The sequence below is a fragment of the Corapipo altera genome, unplaced genomic scaffold, assembly GCF_003945725.1.
Source record: "Corapipo altera isolate COAL_440 unplaced genomic scaffold, ASM394572v1 104, whole genome shotgun sequence".
NCBI lineage: Eukaryota > Metazoa > Chordata > Aves > Passeriformes > Pipridae > Corapipo > Corapipo altera.
Window position 1 is genome coordinate 6,803,098 of NW_020884920.1, and position 20,173 is coordinate 6,823,270.

At 47.5% G+C, this 20,173-nt stretch overlaps 1 protein-coding gene across 2 annotated transcripts; it reads left to right on the forward strand.

The window, feature by feature from the left end:
• The first annotated feature begins 216 nt into the window (after nt 1-216).
• Nucleotides 217-18,373, forward strand: LCMT1 (leucine carboxyl methyltransferase 1). Of its 2 annotated transcripts, none has more exons than XR_003529893.1 (11): nt 217-322; nt 1,315-1,406; nt 1,970-2,091; nt 3,433-3,509; nt 4,334-4,395; nt 11,309-11,411; nt 12,589-12,709; nt 13,474-13,575; nt 13,941-14,115; nt 14,206-14,297; nt 15,948-15,971. XR_003529893.1 is itself a non-coding variant. In XM_027656696.1 (11 exons), exons 1-11 carry the CDS (start codon nt 246-248, stop codon nt 17,536-17,538), a joined length of 969 nt encoding a protein of 322 aa, XP_027512497.1. In that variant the 5' UTR covers nt 217-245; the 3' UTR covers nt 17,539-18,373. The 2 variants fall into 2 exon arrangements, 1 of the variants encoding a protein (XP_027512497.1); XM_027656696.1 differs by lacking the exon at nt 13,941-14,115 and adding an exon at nt 17,516-18,373 and having other exon boundaries at nt 15,948-16,045.
• The last annotated feature ends 1,800 nt before the right edge of the window (nt 18,374-20,173 follow it).

The window sequence follows — 20,173 nt, forward strand, 5'->3', positions numbered from 1 at the left end:
AGCCCCAGCCCCGCGTCCGCGCTGGTACAGCCGAACGTCCCCGGGACTACAGCTCCCGGCGTGCCTTGCGGTTTTCCCGCCGCTTCCTGGGCGGGGCGCTGCGGCCTGCGCGCTCTCATTGGGTGTTGTGGGGACGGACAAGCCCACGGACCAATCGCTGCCGAGCCCCGGCGGAGGCGGCCCAATGAGCGGCGGCGGGGGGCGGGCCGCAGGGGCGGTGGCAGCGACCGGGCCCCGCGCGCTCCATGGCGGCCGCCGGCGGCCCCGACGAGGCGGACGAGGCGGTTCGCGGCACCTGCGAGGACGCGTCTGTCTGCAAACGGTACCGGCCTGGGGAGCGGGCGGGACGGGCACCTCCGCTCTGTCCCCGCGCCGCACCGGGGCGCTGCTGGGTCGGGGAGCGAAGCACGGGCGGCTCCCGGGAAGCGGCGCTGGAGGGGAGCGGGAACAGCCCCGTGCGGTGCCGGTGCCCCGGGAGAGCAGAGCTGGTGCCGCAGGGTGCGGAGGTGAACTCCCCGTGTGAGGGCGGGGTGTGCCCCGAGTGGTGCCGCAGCCCCTTGGTCGTGTCTGAGCTCGGTGATAAAGCAGCGGACGGGGGTAGCCAGCACCTCACAGCGGGGTCAGAAACTCCGGTAACGTTGGATATCTGTGAGGAAAACTGTCTCCATACATTTCAGGTTTCTTTCTTTGCCCCCTGTAGGGCGGGCGCGGCGAGGGGATGAGTTGGTTGCCCTCTTGTGCCTGGGCGTGGATTTAACTTGTGTGGTCGCTCTTGGGTTTTGCAGCAGGAGGTTGCTGGGTGGGTGAATTTGGCTTGAGAATTTCCCTTTTTGAATCGTTTGTAAAACCAGTGGGTTCTGTTAGAACAGAATAACACTCGTCTGTGTTAAAGTGCTGTGTTTAAGCTTTGGAATAAGTGCAAACAGCTCGTGGCATAACAAGGGGTGGAAGTAAAGCCTGATTTGTGCTTGTCTGAGGACCTGGAGACAATTCCCCTGTTGGGTCCTCCAGGAGGAAACAGCTGAGATTCAGGTCTTTGCCCACAAAATTTTACCCAATAGCACAGAGCCCATTAAAAAGTTGCTTCTTTAGTATGGCAACAGCCAGATTTTCTAACTACTTTATATAATCTCTTAATTGAAATGGTTCCACATATGGAACAGATTTTCAGTCTATGTCTGCATGTGCACACCCAGGGCAGAGGGACCTTACCAGTCTCTGTATCTTTTGGGGTACACAGGCTTTTAGGGTACACCAAGGTGTACCCTTGGTGACCTTATTTCCTAATCCTTTCTTTTCCCCACTCCTGGACAGGTTTGCTGTCAGTGTTGGCTACTGGAAGGACCCTTACATCCAGTATTTTGTGAGACAAGCCAAGGAAAGGAAAGCACCTGAGATCAATAGAGGCAAGTTGGAATGGGGATGGAGACACTGAACTGGTCTTGAGGCTGACAAAACCCCTGTGCACTGGGTGTTAGGGGGGTAGGGAATACAGGAAAGAGTGAGACAAGAAATAATTCCATATTGCAGCTGATCTTTTAAATATTATTTTGTAAATCAGTGCTCTCATCCTTTGCTTTCTGTGTTCTAAATGGGATGTGACTGTGTGTCTCAGTGTGCAGAAATCTCCTCAAAGCAGTCAGAAATGTTTCTTTGACCCAGGACAGCTGGGTATGTCAGCTCTGGTCTCTGCAAGTGTGGGCACCAGCCAGAATTATTTTGCTCTGTTTGAGGTGAAACTTGACTAAAATGTCTATTTACCCAATGAATTGTGTTTTATCAGTGCATCAGATTTTGTTAGAAATTAAAAAAGAAAAACAAAAGCCCTTAGGTATCTTAAAAAGAGGGCATTACTCTTGCTAAGAAACACCATTATTCAAACAGGCTACCAGAAATTCTTCAGGAGTGTTAAACATCAAGTATTACATAAAAATAATAATTAAACCAAAGCTTTTGTGTGTGTTAACAGGTTATTATGCTCGTGTTCATGGAGTCAGTTATCTGATTAAAGCTTTTCTAAAGAAGACAGAATGCAACTGTCAAATTGTTAACCTTGGGGCTGGCATGGACACCCTGTTCTGGAGACTGAAGGTGAGGAGAGCTGAGGTGACAGGCCTGGCTGAGGACTGAGATCCATGGGGAGGTTTGAGCTGCCCCTCTGTGCTTGTCAGTGCTGAGTTCTGTCACCCAGGGGGAGGTGGGCAGGGAGGCAGCACTGCACAGGCTGTCACAGAGTCACAGAGTAGCTGGGGTTGGAAGGGACCTCTGGAGACCACCCAGTCCAACCCCTGCCCAGGCAGGGTCACCTGGAGCAGGTGACACAGGGACTGTCCAGCTGGGTTGGAATGTCTGCAGAGAGGGAGATTCCACAACCCCCTGGGCAGCTGTTCCAGGCTCTGCCACCCTCCAGGGAAAGAAGCTCTTCCTCGTGCTGAGGTGGAACTTGTGTTTTAGTTTATGGCCATTGCTCCTCGTGCTGTCACTGGCACCACTGAGCAGAGTCTGGCACCATCCTCTGGCACCCCTGGAGATATTTGTCTGGATTGATGGGATCCCCTCTCAGCCTTCCCTTCTCCAGACTAACCAGGCCCAGCTCCTGCAGTCTCTCCTCAGCAGAGAAATGCTCCAGACCCCTCACACCTTTGTGGATGGACCCTCTCCAGGAGCTCCTTGTCTTTCTTGGAGGCCAGATGTGGGCACAGCACTCCAGATGTGCCTCCCTGGGGCCGAGTAGAGGGGCAGGATCACTCCCTCACCCGCTGGCCACTCTTCCCATGCCTCCCAGGATCCCAATGTCTGGCTTCTCTGCCTCAGTTCTCTGCTTGTTTAGAGTCAGTTCAGGTGCTTTCAAACCTCAGAGCTCGGGAGGGGCTGTGGTTTGCCCTGGCTCTTCCCCAGGAGTGTGTGACACCGAGCTGACCTCTAGTGGGCTTCCAGGAACAGCAGGAATGCCACGGTTTGCTGTCCTCTTTCAACCTTTAGATTTCACTGTTTTATCCTATAACAAAACAGGAACAATGTACCAAAGCACAGGATTGTACAGCTCTGTGTACATGTTTCTGAATGAACTGTATAAATGTGAGTTTACATATGTAAATCACAGAATCCCAGACTGGTTTAGGTGGGAAGGGACCTTGAATATCATCCAGTCCCCAGGGAGGTTGGACTGGATAATCTCCAGAGGTCCCTTCCAACCCCAACTGTTCTGGGATTCTGTGATTACATAAAATGTTAAATAATTTCCTTAATGCCTAGAGAACATTCTAATGTCTGTGAACTGCTTTTTGTTGGGTTTTAGGTTGTTTTAAGCTGTAGGACATTGTTATACCATTGTTAGAAATGCCAGAACTGTTCAGGACTTGAGGTTATATCTTCTTGTGTGTATGTGAAACCTGAGTCTCCCTAATTCTAGTGTCTTCCTCCAATTCCCAGGATGAAAATCTTCTCCCTAGAAAATATTTTGAAGTGGATTTTCCAATGATCGTTGCAAGAAAAATACATAATATCAAGTAAGTCTGAGGCCTGTGTTTGTCTGTGTGAGCCTGGATGTGAGTCAGTGTCATTATTTCATCTCTCTGCTGAGAAACATTTCATGCTCTGGGCTATGAGGGTGGTGAGGGTGTGAGGCACTGACAGGTTGCCCAGAGAAGCTGTGGCTGCCCCAGCCCTGGGAGTGTCCCAGGCCAGGTTGGACGGGGCTTGGAGCAACCTGGGCTAGTGGAAGGTGTCCCTGCCCATAGCAGGGGTGGGACTGGATGGGCTTTAAGATTCCTTCCAACCCAAACCATTCTGGGATTCTGTGCAGAGTAAAGGTTCATTATGCAGGCAAGTTCCTACATGTGACTGTGCAACCACTGTTCCAAACTGGAGAAGGTGGAATGTGGAAGCTGTGGGGAGCCAAGCAGACCTCATTCTGGGGCAGGGAAAGTCTCATGATGATTAGAAGTGATTAAGTCTTTTCTTACTGTTGAAGACAGCAGTAAATTCCCAGACTTGCCTGTTCAGGTAGAGAGGTAGGATAGCTGGTGCTATATGGGAATGTTCTGTTTGGATGAATCCATTAAGGCTTATTGAGGATACATACAGAGTAGCTGGATTTTTCTTGAAACATTACCTCAAAAATTAGGAGTAACTGGGTATAAAAGTCAACTGCAACTTTCACAAACTTGCAAAGGTTTTCATTTCCAGTAGAGGGCAGAGATATTCTCTTGGCTGCTTTTATCACAGACACACACACACACATAGATATATATATATATGTTAAAAAAAAAGATGTAAGCACACTGTTAAACAGGCTTAGCTGCTCTGAGATGCTTCTTCCTTCTTCCCACAGATCAAAACCTCCCCTGTCAAAACCAATTATGGAATCCCATTCAGGGGACTCTCTTCTAATAGGTGAGTCATCTTCAAACTCAGTCAGCGATGTACTGCAGCACTTTTAAAACTTTTCTGATCATTTTGTTCTGCTATGTGGGCAGGCTTTTAATGTTTGAAATGCTGTTTGGACAGAGAATTGTGAGGGAAAAGAAGCTTTTTTCTTCTCTTACAGACTTCTGCCCATTCGTTCTGTGTCATGTTAGAAATGTCTTCTCTTTAAGTGGTTTTATTCTGCCAGAAAGTTTTTGGGTTTTTTTCTTTTTCTCTCATATGTAGCTTAAGTTTTCTGTCACAGGAAAAGAAGAAGTGCTACTGAGAGGCATGGATACAGGATTAAAATATCTATTGAGTGTTTATCTTCTTTCTGTCTCATTAGGAGAACAAGTCTTTACATTTAGCAGAGTCTTCACAGTAGAAACACAGCCTGCAAAGTCCAAGCTCAGGAGCCAGTGCTGTTTGTTATATTTTAGTATTAAAAGGGTAATAAATTCAGGTGGTGTCATGTGGTTGTACTGTCTTGGCTTATAACCTTACTCTGGAACAGGATGTTGTGGACTCCCCATCCTGAGGAACACTAATTACTTCCATCTAGGATAGCAACTATTTCGTGTGAGCAGGTGTGACCCTAAAGCAGAGCTCATCGTGTTTGCTGCTCCCTGAGTGATCACCTGGACTGGTGCTTTTATTAAGCACAACTCTTGCTCAGGGTCTGGAGGGCTTAAAAGGGCCCTCACTGAATCCCAGACTGGGTCAGGCTGGAAGGGAGCACAGGGGGTCACTGGTCCCACCTCCTGCTCCAGCAGGGCCAGCCCAGAGCACGTGGCACACAGTGAGTGTGTCCAGAGGGCTCTGGAATATCCCCAGTGAGGAGACTCCACACCCGCTCTGGGCAGCCTGTTCAGCGCTTGTCACTGCACAGCAAAGTTCTTCCTCCAGTCCAGGTGGAACTGCCTGGGCATCAATTCCTGCCCGTTCCTTTTGTCCCATTTCTGGGCACCCCCGAGCAGAGCCTGGTCCATCCTCTGGCCCTCCTCTGCAGGCACTGACAGACATTGGGGAGGTCCCCTCTCAGAGTCTCTTCTCGAGGCTGAACAGCCCCAGCTCCCTTGGCCTTTCCTCATAAGGGAGATGCTCCATCCCTTCAGCATCTCCGCAGCCTCCTCTGGACCTGCTCCAGGAGCTCCATGTCCCTCCTGTCCTGAGGAGCCCAGAACTGGACACAGCACTGCAGATGTGCCTCCCCAGGGCTGATCTGCTGGGAAGGCTCTTCCTCCAGGATCCCACTGGCCTTCCTGACCCCCAGGGCTCAAAGGGTGAGGAAGAGCAGAGTGAGGAGGTGTGCTCGTGTTCCAGTGGGAAAATGCAGGTTTTACCCCTGGGCTGCCCCTGGGATCCCAGTGCTGCCACACTGCCACACTCTGCCTTCTTGGGGCAGAGTTAAGCAGATTTTCTTGCTGCACGTTAGAGTGTCTTAACTTACCTTCAGGTGTCAGGAGTTTCTGTTGTACCTTCAGGCCTCAAAAGATGAAAGTCCAGTGCCCCACCTGAGGAGAAGGGTTCTGGCCGGGCCCCTGCCTGTGCCATCCCCTGCCCACGCTGGGATCTGCTGCATAAGCACTGTTCCAAAGGCATCCTGGGCCTTTGGAAGGGCTGTGTCTGTTTGTGTTCCTGAACAGCTGTAAATGTGTCTGGTACAGCACAACAACTGCAGTTATCAGCTTGCAGGGCTGTATTGTGATCAAAAGCTATTAATAGCAACTCAGAGCAGTGATCAGCAATTACTGTGGCACTGGGGGAGTGGAGTGGAGTGACTGGTTTCTCTAAAGCTGATTCTCTGGTTCTTTCTCAGTGCTGGGTTTTAAAACCTCAGAGTAGCAATTTCACTGTACCCAGGCTGGTGTAGGATCTGCTACACTGCCATCTCTGGGGTGTAGCATCATGTCTGGATAACCTGGAGATGCTGGAAGCGTGTTGTGGAATCCCAGTTTGAACTGACACTCAACCACAGGTTGGCTGGAGTGAGATCCATGTGGGAACTCTCATTTAAGGATATATTAATGGAACTGCTTCGTGTGGAAGTGCCACCAGAAGAGGTGGTGGAATAACTTGGTAAATCAAACAGATGAGCAGAGATTTCTTACAGGTCTAAGGGAACTTGATAATGTATTTGCTCAGCTACTGACTGGTCTGTACCCTCTCATTTTAAAACTTACTTCCAACTGGAAGGTGGTGGCTGTGACTCAAATGGAGAAATCCAGGGAACTCCAAGCCAGTAGGACTGATGTCTCTACTGGACAAATTAATAGGAATTCTAACAGACAGACTTAGTGCAGAAGAGAAATCATAGAACGTGTTGACAAAGACTCACCATGGCTTTTGGAAGGGTGAGTTATATCTCACAAACCTGTTGGAGTTCTCTGAGTCAGCAGTTCTGTTGGAAAAGGACATCAGTATAGCGCCTGGATTTCAAAAATGTGTTTTGACAGTGTCCCTTACCAAAGTGTGCCAAAGAAATGGCACAGTGGTTGTGGAGAAGGAATGGTTCTCATATGGATGAGGAGCTGGGATGGAGGGTGAGCATATGTTGTTAATTTTCATTATGGAGGAGATGGAGATCTGTGCTTAAGGATATGTTGTTGTTCAACACTAAGGAATAATTGTGAAAATACAGTGATTAGTAAATGGCAGCTTGTTGGCAAATCCAAACTCTTCAGAGTGGTAAAGAACTGTAGAAGAATCTTGTGAAATTAGTGACTTGATGATGAATTCAATGTGGATTAATAGAAAGTGATGCACATGGGGGGAAAAAATAGTTTGTGCCTCACATGTAAATGATTATTGCTGCCTTCCTGCAGGATCTGGGTATTAGAATAAATAGATGTATGAAGGCATGAGCTCAGTAATGGTCCAGAAATCCAAATCAAGTTTAAACATTCTTGGGAAAAACCTAGAAAACAGCTGGTTAGTACGTGTTTGCCCTTTTTTTTGACTTTTCCCTTTGTAGCTGCTGTTGGCTCTGTGAGAGGCAGGATATCACACCAGGGGGACCTCTGGTCTGACCTGGTACAGCTTTTGGACTGTGGAATATTCAGGGAGTACCACCTGTCATAGGGAGTGTAGCGGGCTGCAATGAAGCAGCATTGCCAGGTAGGGAAATGTTACCCATTTTTGTGGGGATATGGACCAGGATTTTAGAATCTTGGGGAGGAGGTTCTCCCATCCTGTGCCTGCTCCCTCACATAAGTTCCACTCTGCTGTCTCTGGTGTACCGGGAATAATTTGTTTGGATTGTTTGGAATTTAATTTTTGAGTTGTTGTAATATGGATTGACATGATTCTTGTTCTCTCACTGCTCTTCTGCTCACCCTGAATGTTCTCATTCCGTGAAGCTGGAGCTAATAGACAACTTTATTGGCTTCAGGGCAGCATCTGCTGTGCTTGCCCTTTGGACAAGGCAGGGACTGCATGGCGTGCCGTTCAAATATAGATGTTGGTGGCCTCTGCCCTTGGATGCAGCAGGATGACACTTGTCACTGCACAGCTCTGTGCTTTCCTGGGGAATGTTGGATCTCCAGGGAAAGCAGTGATTTGTGCAGCAGTTTGACATTGCTGTGGCAAGCACACAGTAAATTGTTTCCACTGTCTGGGTGATGCAATTGCTCGTGTTGGGAAGTCAGTGCCCCACCTCTGTTCCCTTTGCAAGTGCCAGTTACACTCAGGGAACTGTTGCCCTCCTGTGCCTCTCACACCTTCTGCCCTGCCTACTCCAGCTTTGGGACCTGGTTGGTTCAGCTTCCTTTTCCCTCCCTTTCCAGACTGTCCTGTGACCTGATGCAGGTGTCAGGGGTGTTGCTGTCCTGGTGATTTGCAGGCCTTGTGTTGGGGATGATCCTGAGCTTCCAAGGCAAACCAGATTTGTGTTTTGGCACGTGCCCTGCTCTGGTGTAGTGAACGAGGAGCTGAGTGAAAGCAGAGCCATATCCCGCCTGTGGAATAGGCTGTATGGGCTGGTGGGTTGTAAAGCTGCCAAAGATACCTTAGGATGAAAATCCTAATGAAATCAGTTTGAGTCAATAGTATCCTGCATTCTGTCTCTTGGAAAACCTCCAGGAAATTGTTGCACTAATGTGAGAAGGGAGTAGGAAAAGCAAACTGAATTCTTGTGGCAGAGGGAGCACTGAGCTCTCTGAGCCTGTGAGGCTGGAACGCTGCTCCAGGAGCCAGGGGAGGGCCTGGGGCCATCCTCAAACACAGCAGTTACTTGTTCCTAACATTTCTGTGAAGAAAACATGTATTGCAATGAGGTCAAAAGGCAACTATAAGCAGCTCCTGCTACTGTTCCATTACTGCAGGGATGTCTTGTTCTATGAGTCTATGAAATTTGAGCCACTTGTATTGTTATTTCTGTGCCAGAAGTCATGAAAAATAAACACTGAAGTGGTGTGATCAGAGCAAAGCATTCTCTGTTGATATCCATGGATAGCTGAGTGCTGCTTCTGGGCTGGGAGAGCCTGTGTGGGGTGGATGGGGTGGGCTGGAATGGTGGGGCTCTTCCTTCTCTCCTCCTCTCTCCCCTCCCTTGAATCCCTCAAATTAAATCTGAGTCTGGTGTTTCTCAGACCTTCATTTCAAGTGCAAGAGAGAGTCTTTGTGGGTGACTGACTGAGTGTGAGCATCACACACAGAGCCACAAGGTAGGAGAATACCCTAGAGAATACCTAGAGAATGTGCTCTGGAGGAGAATATCCCGACCCAACAACCCTGCTGGAAACCAGCAGGAAGTCTTGGTGCCTGGGTAGGAACTCGTGCTTGGAATATGGGATTTTCAGTGGGTTAAGCCAGGCATTCTATGATTCTGGAGTAAAAATGCTTGAGTCAATGTGGTGTGAGCAAGGGACATTTACTTCCACCTCGGAGTGTTTGTGCTCCTTTTTTATTGGATCACTTAAAAAGTTTTGTAGTTTATTTCTGGCTTTTATTTCTGTTCTTCATTAATGTACTTCTGTATCCAAGTCTCTAAAGCTGGACAAGGAGCTGGCAATAATTCCCTGCTAATTGTGGCGGCTGACGCTCGCTGTGCCCTATCTATGGACAGAAACCAATCCCTATTTAAATACTTCCCTGTGTGTGGTGGGGTTTTTGGGTGGCTTTTTTTGATGCCATTATCATGGCCTTGATGTAATCACTGAAATAGAAGGGTGTGGGAAGTAGTAAAGCTATTACAGAACATGCACATGGAAAAAGCCTTGACTCAAAATGTTGAATCATTTGCCACACAACTTCTTTTTTTCCCTTTTTTTTTGCCCTGTAACTCTCTTTATGAACTGTTCTGGTTCCTGGAGCTGCTCAGAAATGTTCCAGGAAAGGCAGCTATTGTCACCTGCTAGCCCCACTTTCAGACAGTTGGTCACTTGAAAGCTAAACAGAGGTGCATTCTCTGGAATGTTTGGTCACTGCTCAATCTAATAAATGATCTAATAATTGGGAAAAACCCCACTTGTCCCCAAACTTTTTTTTCCCTTTCTGGAATTGGAATCCCCTTTCATCCTGTCTCTTCAGCCACTTGGCTTCCCTTTCCCTCTTCAGCCAGCCTCACTCCAGCTGCACCAGGGGTGGTTCAGGTTGGACATCAGGAGGAATTTCTCCCTGGAAAGGGTGGTCAGGCCTTGGCAGGGGCTGCCCAGGGAGGTTTGGAGTCCCCATCCCTGGAGGTGTCCCAGGAAGGCCTGGCTGTGGCACTCAGTGCTCTGGGCGGGGGACAAGGTGGGGATGGGGCACAGGGGGGATCCATGGGCTGGGAGGGCTCTTCCAGCCTCAGTGATCCTGGGATTCTGTGAATCTGCTCCCACGGGACGTTCAGGAGCTGTGTCTGCAGCAGGTCCCACGTTGTGGGAGCTGCTCCTGCAGTTGGACACTGGCCATTCCAAAGCCACTTTAAACTCTGACTCTGGGGATTTTTTTCACTGCTTTTCTTCTTTTACTGTTTACCCATCTCACACGTACTCACATGGTACAGGGGGGACATTCTGCCTTCCTCTGTCCCAGGGCCTTCACCCCAGGAAAACTGGAGGTGCCAGAGCCACCCAGTGTGTCCTGCAGGGCTCGAGTGGGTTTGCTGGTGCCCTTGTGAAGTGCTTTCTGTGGCACTGGGTCCCCGGGGTGGGTTGATTGCAAAGGGGTGTCAGAATTATGGACAGCAAGAGGCTCTGTTTCTGCTGGTTCCTCAGCTGCACTGGGATGGCAAAGTGTCCTTTGCCTCTGGGATTTGTTCCTGCTTCGTGCTGGAAAGCACTTACAGGAATGTGAGGCCTGTTGTATCCCTGGGCAATATTTGTTTCTCAGAATACCTTCTCTAATTTGACTCTTTGCTTGAATACCATCACTAAATCATACCAGAAGTATAAATGGTAACATTTTTTTGCCCCAAATCTGTGTCTGTTCCCCATATACATTCTATAACTATAAAAATAAGTATTTTATATGGCTGTATCTGTTTTTAATATTTGAAATATGTTACTCTTAACTCCAGTTTTCAAAAATTGATGTACTTTTATGTAGTTCTGTGTACATACATTGGGTCATCTAAAAAGACTCTACAAATGCAATGAAAATCCTGCCTTTAATCTTCACATTTTTCTTCTCTCTGCATTCCTGGGAGCCATGGTAACGGCTGGGATAACCTCTCTGCATCACAGTGGCTTCAGAGGGAAAGAGTGGGCTCACTGCAGGGTCTGGTGGTGATATATCACTGTAAACCACAAGTATAAGGGAAATTAATGTTTTAAAAAGAAGAGTTTGCTGTTCATAGTTAGGTATAACAGACCAAACTTTGGCTTCCAATTCATGTATTCTTGTGCTGTTTTTTTTTAATTCATAATTTCAGCATCCCTCCTATTTGTAACCTTAGTCTCTCCACATATTCCCCTTGCAGATTCCCACAGCCTTGACTCCAGTCGATATTCCATTGTAGGAGCAGATCTCCGTTTCTCCTCAGATCTGGAGGAAAAGCTAAAGAAACACAACTTGGATAAGCAGTAAGATTATATATTTTTTAATTGATTTTTCTCTTTTAATGAGGGCTTGTGGAAGCTCTGGTTGGACGGGGCTTGGAGCAACCTGGGCTAGTGGAAGGTGTCCCTGCCCACGGCAGGGGGTGGAACTGGATGGGCTTTAAGGTCCCTTCCCACCCATCACAGGCCATTCTGTGATTCTGTGACTTTAGAGTTTTATCTTTGTAATTTTCTGTGGCCTCCACTTGAACCCCTGTTGTTCCCTAAACCTTTTGGTGGAGGGATTGCCGTGGACCTGAGTCCGGAAGCTCCTCTGTGGGGTTTTATTGTTCAGCACGAGGCTTTGGAGGGGGCAGGAGTTGAGTTTCTGAGTGGATGATGGACAGACCTTTCAAATCTAAGCTATATAAATAGCAGCGATCTGGCTGGGTGGGAGAGAGCATATGGGGAAGCAGAATGCATCAAATTGCCATTTAATTCTTTACACTTCCATCTTCTGAAATGTTGCCTTGCTTGCCTACATTGCTGCTCCTTGTGGAATTTCTCCTGCTTCTAGTGACTTTTTTTTCCCTTTCATTCTAGCAATTAAAAGCAAACTCAATAATTCTGAAGAAAATCACTCGTGTAGATGTCTATTTTTGTTGGTTTGTGGATGGAGGGGGAAGAGGCAACGTGCAAACCATGGATTGCATTTTGTTAGATAATAATATGTGAAGAGTATTTTACAGATACTGAACAAATTTGACTAATTAAAATTCTTAGAACTTTCGTAAAGAGAAAACTTTTTTTTTTTCATTTTTTAATTTATTCCTGATTTTACTGATCTCTAGAAGAGTGTGGATTGTGTATACAGAGTACAGTTCTTCTGCAAAGGGAATTTTAATAGACTCCTCAGTTCCTGCTGTAAGAGAAGACTCAGAGAATGCACATTATTCTGTGTTCAGGGCTGGCTTAGAGGAGATTGTTTCCCAAAATCTCTGGTTTGTAACCACAGAAGTCTCCTGTGGTTAATTAATTCATGAGCTGCCAGAAAGCCTAGTTCTAGTCAACTTGATGAAGAGATTTCATTCAAACTTCAGTGTCTAGTTCATAAAAAATGTAGCTCTTTCAAGACATGAAATGACTGCTCACTAACAATTCTTTACAGATTTTTCTTGTTCTTCTGCTGTGAATAGTTCTGTGGTTTGGTTTTGTTTTGCAGTTTGCCAACACTGCTGGTGGCAGAGTGTGTGCTGGTTTACATGACCCCCCAGCAGTCTGCAAACCTGCTCAAGTGGGCAGCAAGCACCTTTCCCGTGGCCATGTTTATCAATTATGAGCAGGTAAAACCAAAATGGCATTTTCAGACCTGCATTGTTGTCATAACAATTGCTCTCCAAGGTGGGAGTTGTTGTGAAATAGGAGTGGGCTGTGTCCTTTTGTAGAGACAGCAGTTTCTTCTGAATTTCTGTAGTAATGTGTTTTAACTTGTAGCTTGCTTAGCTTGTTAGAAAGAATATACAGCTATTCTGAAAGACAATTTCTGGGCTATGTTGAAGCAAAATAATTGAGACTTAATCCATATGTGAGAAAACCATAGAATATTGGTTTAGCTAAGGCAGAGGAAAAAGAAATGATGCTGAGTGCTGGCTCTGAGTGTATAACATTACATAATTACCTCTCTGTTCTTTGGCAAAGTGGAGCAAAAATCACATCAGCACGAACTCTGCTTCTCCCGGTGGAAGTTAACGCTGCCTCGGGGGAACTAGGTGGCTCCAGGAATTAGTAACAGGATCTTCCAAGCTGTAAATCACTGCTGGAGAGATGAAGCAAGTTGCTGAGAGCTCAGAGCAGATCAGTTTTCATGTCAGTCCCTGTGTCTCAGGGCAGGGCACTGTCACCGTGGCGCTGAGGCTGTGACCAGGAGGGAGCTGAGGAGGTGGTGGCAGTGGGAATGAGGCCCAGTGTAAGGATGTGCACTCCCTTTGCTGTTGTCCCATACATTTTATGACATAGGCAGTCCAAGAGTTTAAGCAGGGCCCTGCTGTTCCCCACGGTCACGTTGGGTGCAGAAGGGGGAACACTTTTGTCTCCTTCTCTCCCTGAGGTGAACATGACGGACCGGTTCGGGCAGATCATGATCGAGAACCTGCAGAGGAGACAGTGCAACCTGGCTGGGGTGGAGGTCTGCAGGTCCTTGGACTCCCAGGTGAGAGGGGCACAGAGCTCTGGGGGGCTGGGATATCAACATTAATTAGTCTGTCTGCACATTCTGTCTGGGTGTGCCCTGTTGGAGCAGTCCCACCCCCTGCCATGAGCAGGGACACCTTCCACCAGCCCAGTTTGCTCCAAGCCCCGTCCAACCTGGCCTTGGACACTTCCAGGGATCCAGGAGCAGCCACAGCTTCTCTGGGCAACCTGTGCCAGGGCCTCACCACCCTCACAAGGGAGGAATTTCTTCCTAATATCCAATCTAAAACCTATTCCCTGTCAGTTTGAAGCCATTCCCCCTTCTCCTGTCACTCCAAGCCCTTGTAAATAGTGTCTCTCCATCTTTCTTGTTGGCTCCTTCAGGTATTGGAAGGCCACAGTTGGGTCACCCTGGCACCTTCTCTTTGATCCCACTGACTGTCAGTGGTTGTCCCAAAGCTGCAGTAGAGCAGAGCCCAGCCCTGCCTGCCCCCTGCCCTCTCTGCACAGAGATCAGCAGCACATGCTTAGGAAAGACTTTGAGCTCTTCAGAGAACAGGTCAAGCAGCTGCCCTATGAAATCCTTGGGGGGAGAAAGTGCCCTCTGGTATTTTTTCCTGGCCCCTCAAAGCTGTGCTGTGTGTTGCAGAGGGAGCGGCTGCTGGCCAGCGGCTGGGACACCGCACGGGCCATCGACATGATGAAGGTGTACAGCTTCCTGCCACAGGCTGATGTCAAAAGGTATTCATTTTGGAACCAAAAGTCATCCTCAGGTGCCATTTCCAAGGCTGTTCACATCCATGTGTAGTGTGGGATTCCCTGCTCTAACAGAGGAGGCTGCAGGCACCTGCTGACCGTGGCTGAGTGTGAAGCTGTGCCTGGAGCAGCATTAATGATCCACTGGCCCTGGGGATGTTTGATTTGGGTGCAATATAAAGCATCTCATGACAGGAATTTGCAGACAAAAGATGCCACAAAAGTGCTGTGTTGAGTTTGCAGTCCCTGAGATGTTCCTTGTGCACATTTTGGCTGGGGTTAAACCACAACACGTTGAAATCAGCTTCACGAGGGAAACTGCTGGGTCTGCAGAGCTTAGAGAACAGAGGGGGTAACTAAAGGCTGTTTTAACAGTCTTTAACAAATTTTAACACAATTTGCATGGATTTTGTTAATTTTTTTGCATTGAAGAAATACTAAAAACCATGAAACTTTTTAAGGAGTAACTTAGGGATATAATATGAAATGTGAATTGCTGTGAGTCATTAACTATAGTTTGAATTAGCTGAACAAGTTACCTTGGTCCAAATATTCACATATGGGGTTTTCTCCAACCCTGGAACTGAACAGGTGAGGGTGGAAATCAGAGGTGGTTTAAATAGGAACAGTGGTGTGTGGTGGTGCCAGATGGCACTGGTGGAGACACAGAGCCTGTGCTTTCTTTGCAGCATTTTTGACTACCTTAGATCTGTTCAGCTCCTTCCACTTGTTCCAAATGCCAGGAAATAGGTTATGTAAACTCTGTCCTTCAGTATTAATGAGGCAAATAATGCTTTTTATTTATAAAAGTCTTTACAAAAGTGTTCTTCTGCAGCACTTACATCTGGGAGTGTATTTTGAAACTTTTACCCCTCAGCCTCTTTTGATCCTCAGTAGCAGCTCTTCCAAATATTTAGCATGGAAAATAAACACTGATATTCAAGTAGTCTGGAGGGGGAGAGGAATGGGCCAGGTTAAGCTTTGTAGAGCAGGCACAGCTCGGGAGAAAATCTCCCATTTGGGGGAAGACATTTAAAGACCTTCCTTTAGGAAGGTGGGAACCATTTTAGGGAAAACAATTCCTTGGGTCTTCTATTTGTACCACTTAGTTTGTGTTTCATCATGGGCTCCTGTGGGAGAGCTGTTGGGAGCTGCACTGCTGTACTCATCACTCTTCCAAGACATGGTATGGACTTGTGATACTCTGGAGAAAACACAGTCTTCAGCTGTTCCCTGCCATCCCTTGGTCAGGATAAATCTCCTTCCATTGGGCTGCACTGCTGTGGCTGCTCAGGGCCAGCAAGGCCAGATATCTGCAGGAAAAGGGCTTGGAAGACAAATGCTGGTATTTGTGAGAAGTTACACAGGTTAGTCCTGAAAACTGAACTATGAAGTACAGACTGATATGAAATATTAGCCCAGGAATGAGAAGCTGAAAACATCCCGTGGGTCACTTGTTTCATACGTGGACAGCAAGGGTGGGAGAGGTGGGGGCACCATGGACAAACTCCTATATGATTGACTGGAAAGGTAACTGCCTTACTGGCCAGAGCTTTCACTCCTGGGGAGTGAAGAGTTTATTAAAGACTCTACTGAGACTCCAGCTCGAATCCCGATTTTTACTTGTTCCTACAGAATAGAAGCACTTGAATTCCTGGATGAAAAGGAACTGTTTGAACAACTAATGCAGCACTACTGTATCTGCTGGGCTTCAAAGGACAGCAGCAACCTGGGTAATGTTCTCCAACACACAGGAGTGATCCTTCCCATGGAATTTTATGTGGAAAGACTGGGATTGGGATGTTACACTGGGTGCAGGATAGAGACACCCTGTCCCGGGCATGGGCTCTGCTGCTCTGTCCTTGGGGCTGGGAGCACCTCCCAGCTGGTGATTGCTTCTCCACAGCCTTTGGAAGGTTCATGGGCATCCAAGTTGGAAGCCTGTCCAGTAGAGGAGAGTTGGAATTTTTCCACCAGAAGATGCCGTATGGGTTACTTTAAATAACTGCCTGCTTTATCCTATCAGTGCTAATTGAAAGGTTTACAAATCCTATGCATGGGAAGTGCCATATGGACACATGGTATATGAAATCACAGTGTCCTGACAACACAAAAATAAATTTGTATTACTTATCCCAGGCTTTTCTGCACTGTCCCCATTTACAGCCATCTGACACTGGAGTTTTCCACACCACTTTCTCCCAGGGGAAAAAAAATTCCCTCTCAAATTAACTCTTTTAAATGTTCTTTTTGGTCTTAAAATTCTCTCTCTCCTAGACTGGGATTTCTTTGAAATGGAGGGACTCAATTCATGCTTTCTGTAGCATTTCTATGTTGCTGCTGCTTAACAAATAATAAAATCAGGAGAATTGTGGTTTAGGTGAGGGATAGATGGCTACAGCCTGTATTTGTCCAGATTGAAGACAACACTGTTCTAGGCCCAGCAAATGGGAATAGTTGTGATCTCTGAGCAGCCAAGCATCTGGTGAAAGGAGACCTTCAACACTCTGTTGCTGCTGCTGTAGCAGAGCTGCTGCCTTGTGGTGTTGGTCACTTGAATCCTCCAGCCTCCATAGTCCTGAGCTCAAAAATCCATGTTTTCCATTTCATTTCTTAGGGCTAAATGGTGATGACTGTAATACACAACATATTTCTAGGGGAGCTAAGGGCAAAATGTTCATAGTAACCACTCTTTTGAGATCTCAGCATTGTTATTTACTGTGATTAGAGAAAGACTGAGAACAATTTTGGGGACTGAGGTTGAGTGGCGCAGGGTATCTCAAAAGTTAAAAAAGACAAATCTCAAAGGAGATAATCAGATGTCCAATGGGCATTTGGACATGGCATGGATATGCCTTAATCTAAAGCAGGGGGTTTAAATCCATGTGAATTTACTGCCCTCATTAAGGGTACTTTCCCCAGATTTCCCTTTTTAATTTCATGGGCAGAATCTGAGGTTCACGAAGATTCTGTGTTGTTCCTTCTGCCATGAACAATTCCTGCAGATTAGCTTATTCAAATTAATTGCTTCATCACAATCAAAAATCCTCCCACCAAATCCTTTACATTTAAGTTTAAAAAAATTAAGTAATTCTCAAAGCATCCTTCTTCCTGTGCCTGACTGTCCTAATAGTGGTGAAGGACTGGTAGGATAAGAATAAACACTTGTTTTTCCTCCCTAATCCCTCTTTCTCTTCACACAGGTCTGGCAAACATCGACTTCTGAGGATCTGGCTGGAGGGAAGGGAGCCCAGGAGCCCCAGTGACTGCCTTGGCTTGGGCCAGGATCCAGAAATATGGACTTTGCATGTGCCAACCCCAGTCTGTGTCCCTGTGACGGTGCTGGGAACTGTCCTGGTGGCTTTGGGTGGTTTTGAGGAATATTCTTTGTGAGCAGTTGTTATGAGGCAGGACTTGCCTTCCATTCCCAGATGTCTAATGATGGACTTTCACAAGGTGTCAGTGATTCCTGTCTAAAGCTTGCCTTCCATAGTTTAAAGCTGAAAGTGTTCTTGGGTTCTTTGGTTTTCCTCCTTTGTCTTTTTGTGGATGTGTAACATGTGTTTGTGACAGGAAGGTGGAAGAGCAATGCTGGAGAGCTGCAGCACTGGGTACCTGCACTGTGCATGGCTGATCAGGAAGGTGCAATTTTGGTTCATTTTCATTCTCTTCAGGTCTAATTTTGATGAAGTGTCACCGTGTTGGCCTCTCCAGGCTTCACTGTTGTACAAGGCTGTCACTGTGCTGGGGGTTCTTGTAGGGGAAGGGTAAAGGAGAAGGGGAGCCCTGATTTTGTTCAGTGGTGTACAAGAAACTGGAAAGTAGATGTTATTTAACTGGGAAGGGCTTAGCTTGGCAGTTCAGCACTGGGATGGTGAAAGAAAGAAAGAAATTAATCTCAATTTGCACTGCTTCTGGTAGTATCTTTACACCAGTTTCTTCTTTCCCCTTAAAAGAAGCAAAACAAAATCCCAAGAGTAAGGAAAGCCCTTGTCCTGTTGTTTGAAATTGAATCTTGCAACCCTCCTATGAGAAAAATAATAAATGTTTAATATTTATAATTTGTCTCCTGTCTTACTCACTAGAAATTACCTATTTATATCTGATTTAGTGATACCAAGTTTCTTCTCACCAAATGCCTCACCAGGAGTATTTTTTTAAAGCAGTTGCAGGCAGGCCCAGAGCAGCTGTGGCTGCCCCTGGATCCCTGGAAGTGTCCAAGGCCAGGTTGGACAGGGCTTGGAGCAACCTGGGCTGGTGGAAGGTGTCCCTGCCCATGGCAGGGGGTGGCACTGGATGAGCTTTAAGGTCCCTTCCAACCCAAACCATTCTGTGATTCTGTGACAGGCCACCATTTCTGTGCTGGGTGTGACTTTCTGTGGTGTGAGAACACTTAGGAAAAGATTGTTGTGGGCCTGGACTGGAGATGAAGGGATGGATATTGCTGAGATATCAGGAAAAGTAAACAGTTCTTGGAAGTTACAGTCACAATTTCAGAGGAACAGAAGCAGTAAACAGAAGGGGTGTGTAGTGATAGGATAAGGGAAAACAGCCTTGAACTGTAAGAAGATGGGTTTGGATTAGATCTTGGAGGAATTTCTGCTCATGACTTCTCTTTTAAGTCCCTGTATTGTTTGTTCATCCAAGGGGAGCACTGGAGAGTGTGGCACAGGAGCAGAGCTGTGCCCTGGGATGAGAACACGATGGTGGCCTGATCACCCTCTGACTGGGTGAGTCTGACTTTCCATTTGCAGCTGCTGAGCTGAACAGCATCCAGCTAAGGAGAAGGGAAATCATTCCTGCAAAAGCTATTCCAGAGTCTCTCCTGTCTCAGTTGCCAGCAGTGGTGAGGAAAGTGGGTCACCTTGTGCTTCAGGGTTACAGCAGGATCAAAGGAGTGTGTGGCTCCCTGGGAGCTGTGTGGGGAGAATGGTGTGGGCAGCGCTCAGGGTTCCACTGACTGAGAGAGGTAAATCTTTCACCACTCTCCAGGGAATATTTGGATGTGGAGGGTGCCTGGTGCTGCTGAAACAGTACTGCTTTGCTGGGAACTGCTGGTTGAGGAAGGCTGAGGAAGGTTTTCCAGCCAGGAGAGGTGGCCTCTGCCTTCTGCTGCCGCTTCCTGCGCCAGGTGTGGCTGCTGGGGCTCCCTGGAGCTGTCCCTGGATCTCTGCCTCTCCCTCCTGTTCCAGCCCAGCTGGCTGTTCCTAGGTGCTCTCAGGCCTCTCTCCTTCCCCCAGTCTGTGGCTGGGAAGCTTTGCACAGCAGGATGCTGAGTCCAGTTGCCATGGCAAAGTGAGAGGGAGTCGTGGCACGTGGGCCCTGCCTGTGAGCTGCCTGTCACAAATTGTTCCCACAGGTACCCCAGAATCCTCCTGTCTGTCCATGCTGAGTCCTGGATGTTGGTCCTTGCTCTGTCCAAGGCCCAGGCACGTTGTGGGTGATCACACTTCACTGTATGTGTGTCCCACCCATGTTACCTGCCTGAGCATCACCTGCTCACTCTGAAAAGATGGATAAAAGAAGTTACCTTCTAGGAAATTAAATTATTTAGTTCCTTACTGGGATTGCCCAGTAGTGAATGAAAAGCACTTGTTAGCTCAGTGCCCAGCATTTCAATCCCTCTGCAGAGTTACAGCTCCTTGTTTTGAGCTGACAGGAGTTTCCAGGTCTCTGTGCTGCACAGGAAATGTGGTTGTTGAGGATGGAAACGCTCCGTTGTCATCAGACTGACAGGACAGGCAGGGGAAACAGGGGCCAGGTCATTGCAGGGGAGATGTGCAGGTGTGTGTGGGACCAGATCATCCGTCCCTTCTGTGAGAGCTCGGGGGATTTAGCGCTAAACACCAGAACTACGAATG

What these genes read in the sequence shown, in the direction of transcription:
- LCMT1 (XM_027656696.1), top strand. Translation starts at nt 246, where the DNA reads ATGGCGGCCGCCGGCGGCCCCGACGAGGCGGACGAGGCGGTTCGCGGC. An exon ending in AGAAAAATACATAATATCAA is followed by an intron (nt 3,510 to 4,333) that starts GTAAGTCTGAGG and finishes TTCTTCCCACAG; the next exon opens with ATCAAAACCTCCCCTGTCAA. An exon ending in AAAGGACAGCAGCAACCTGG is followed by an intron (nt 16,046 to 17,515) that starts GTAATGTTCTCC and finishes CTCTTCACACAG; the next exon opens with GTCTGGCAAACATCGACTTC.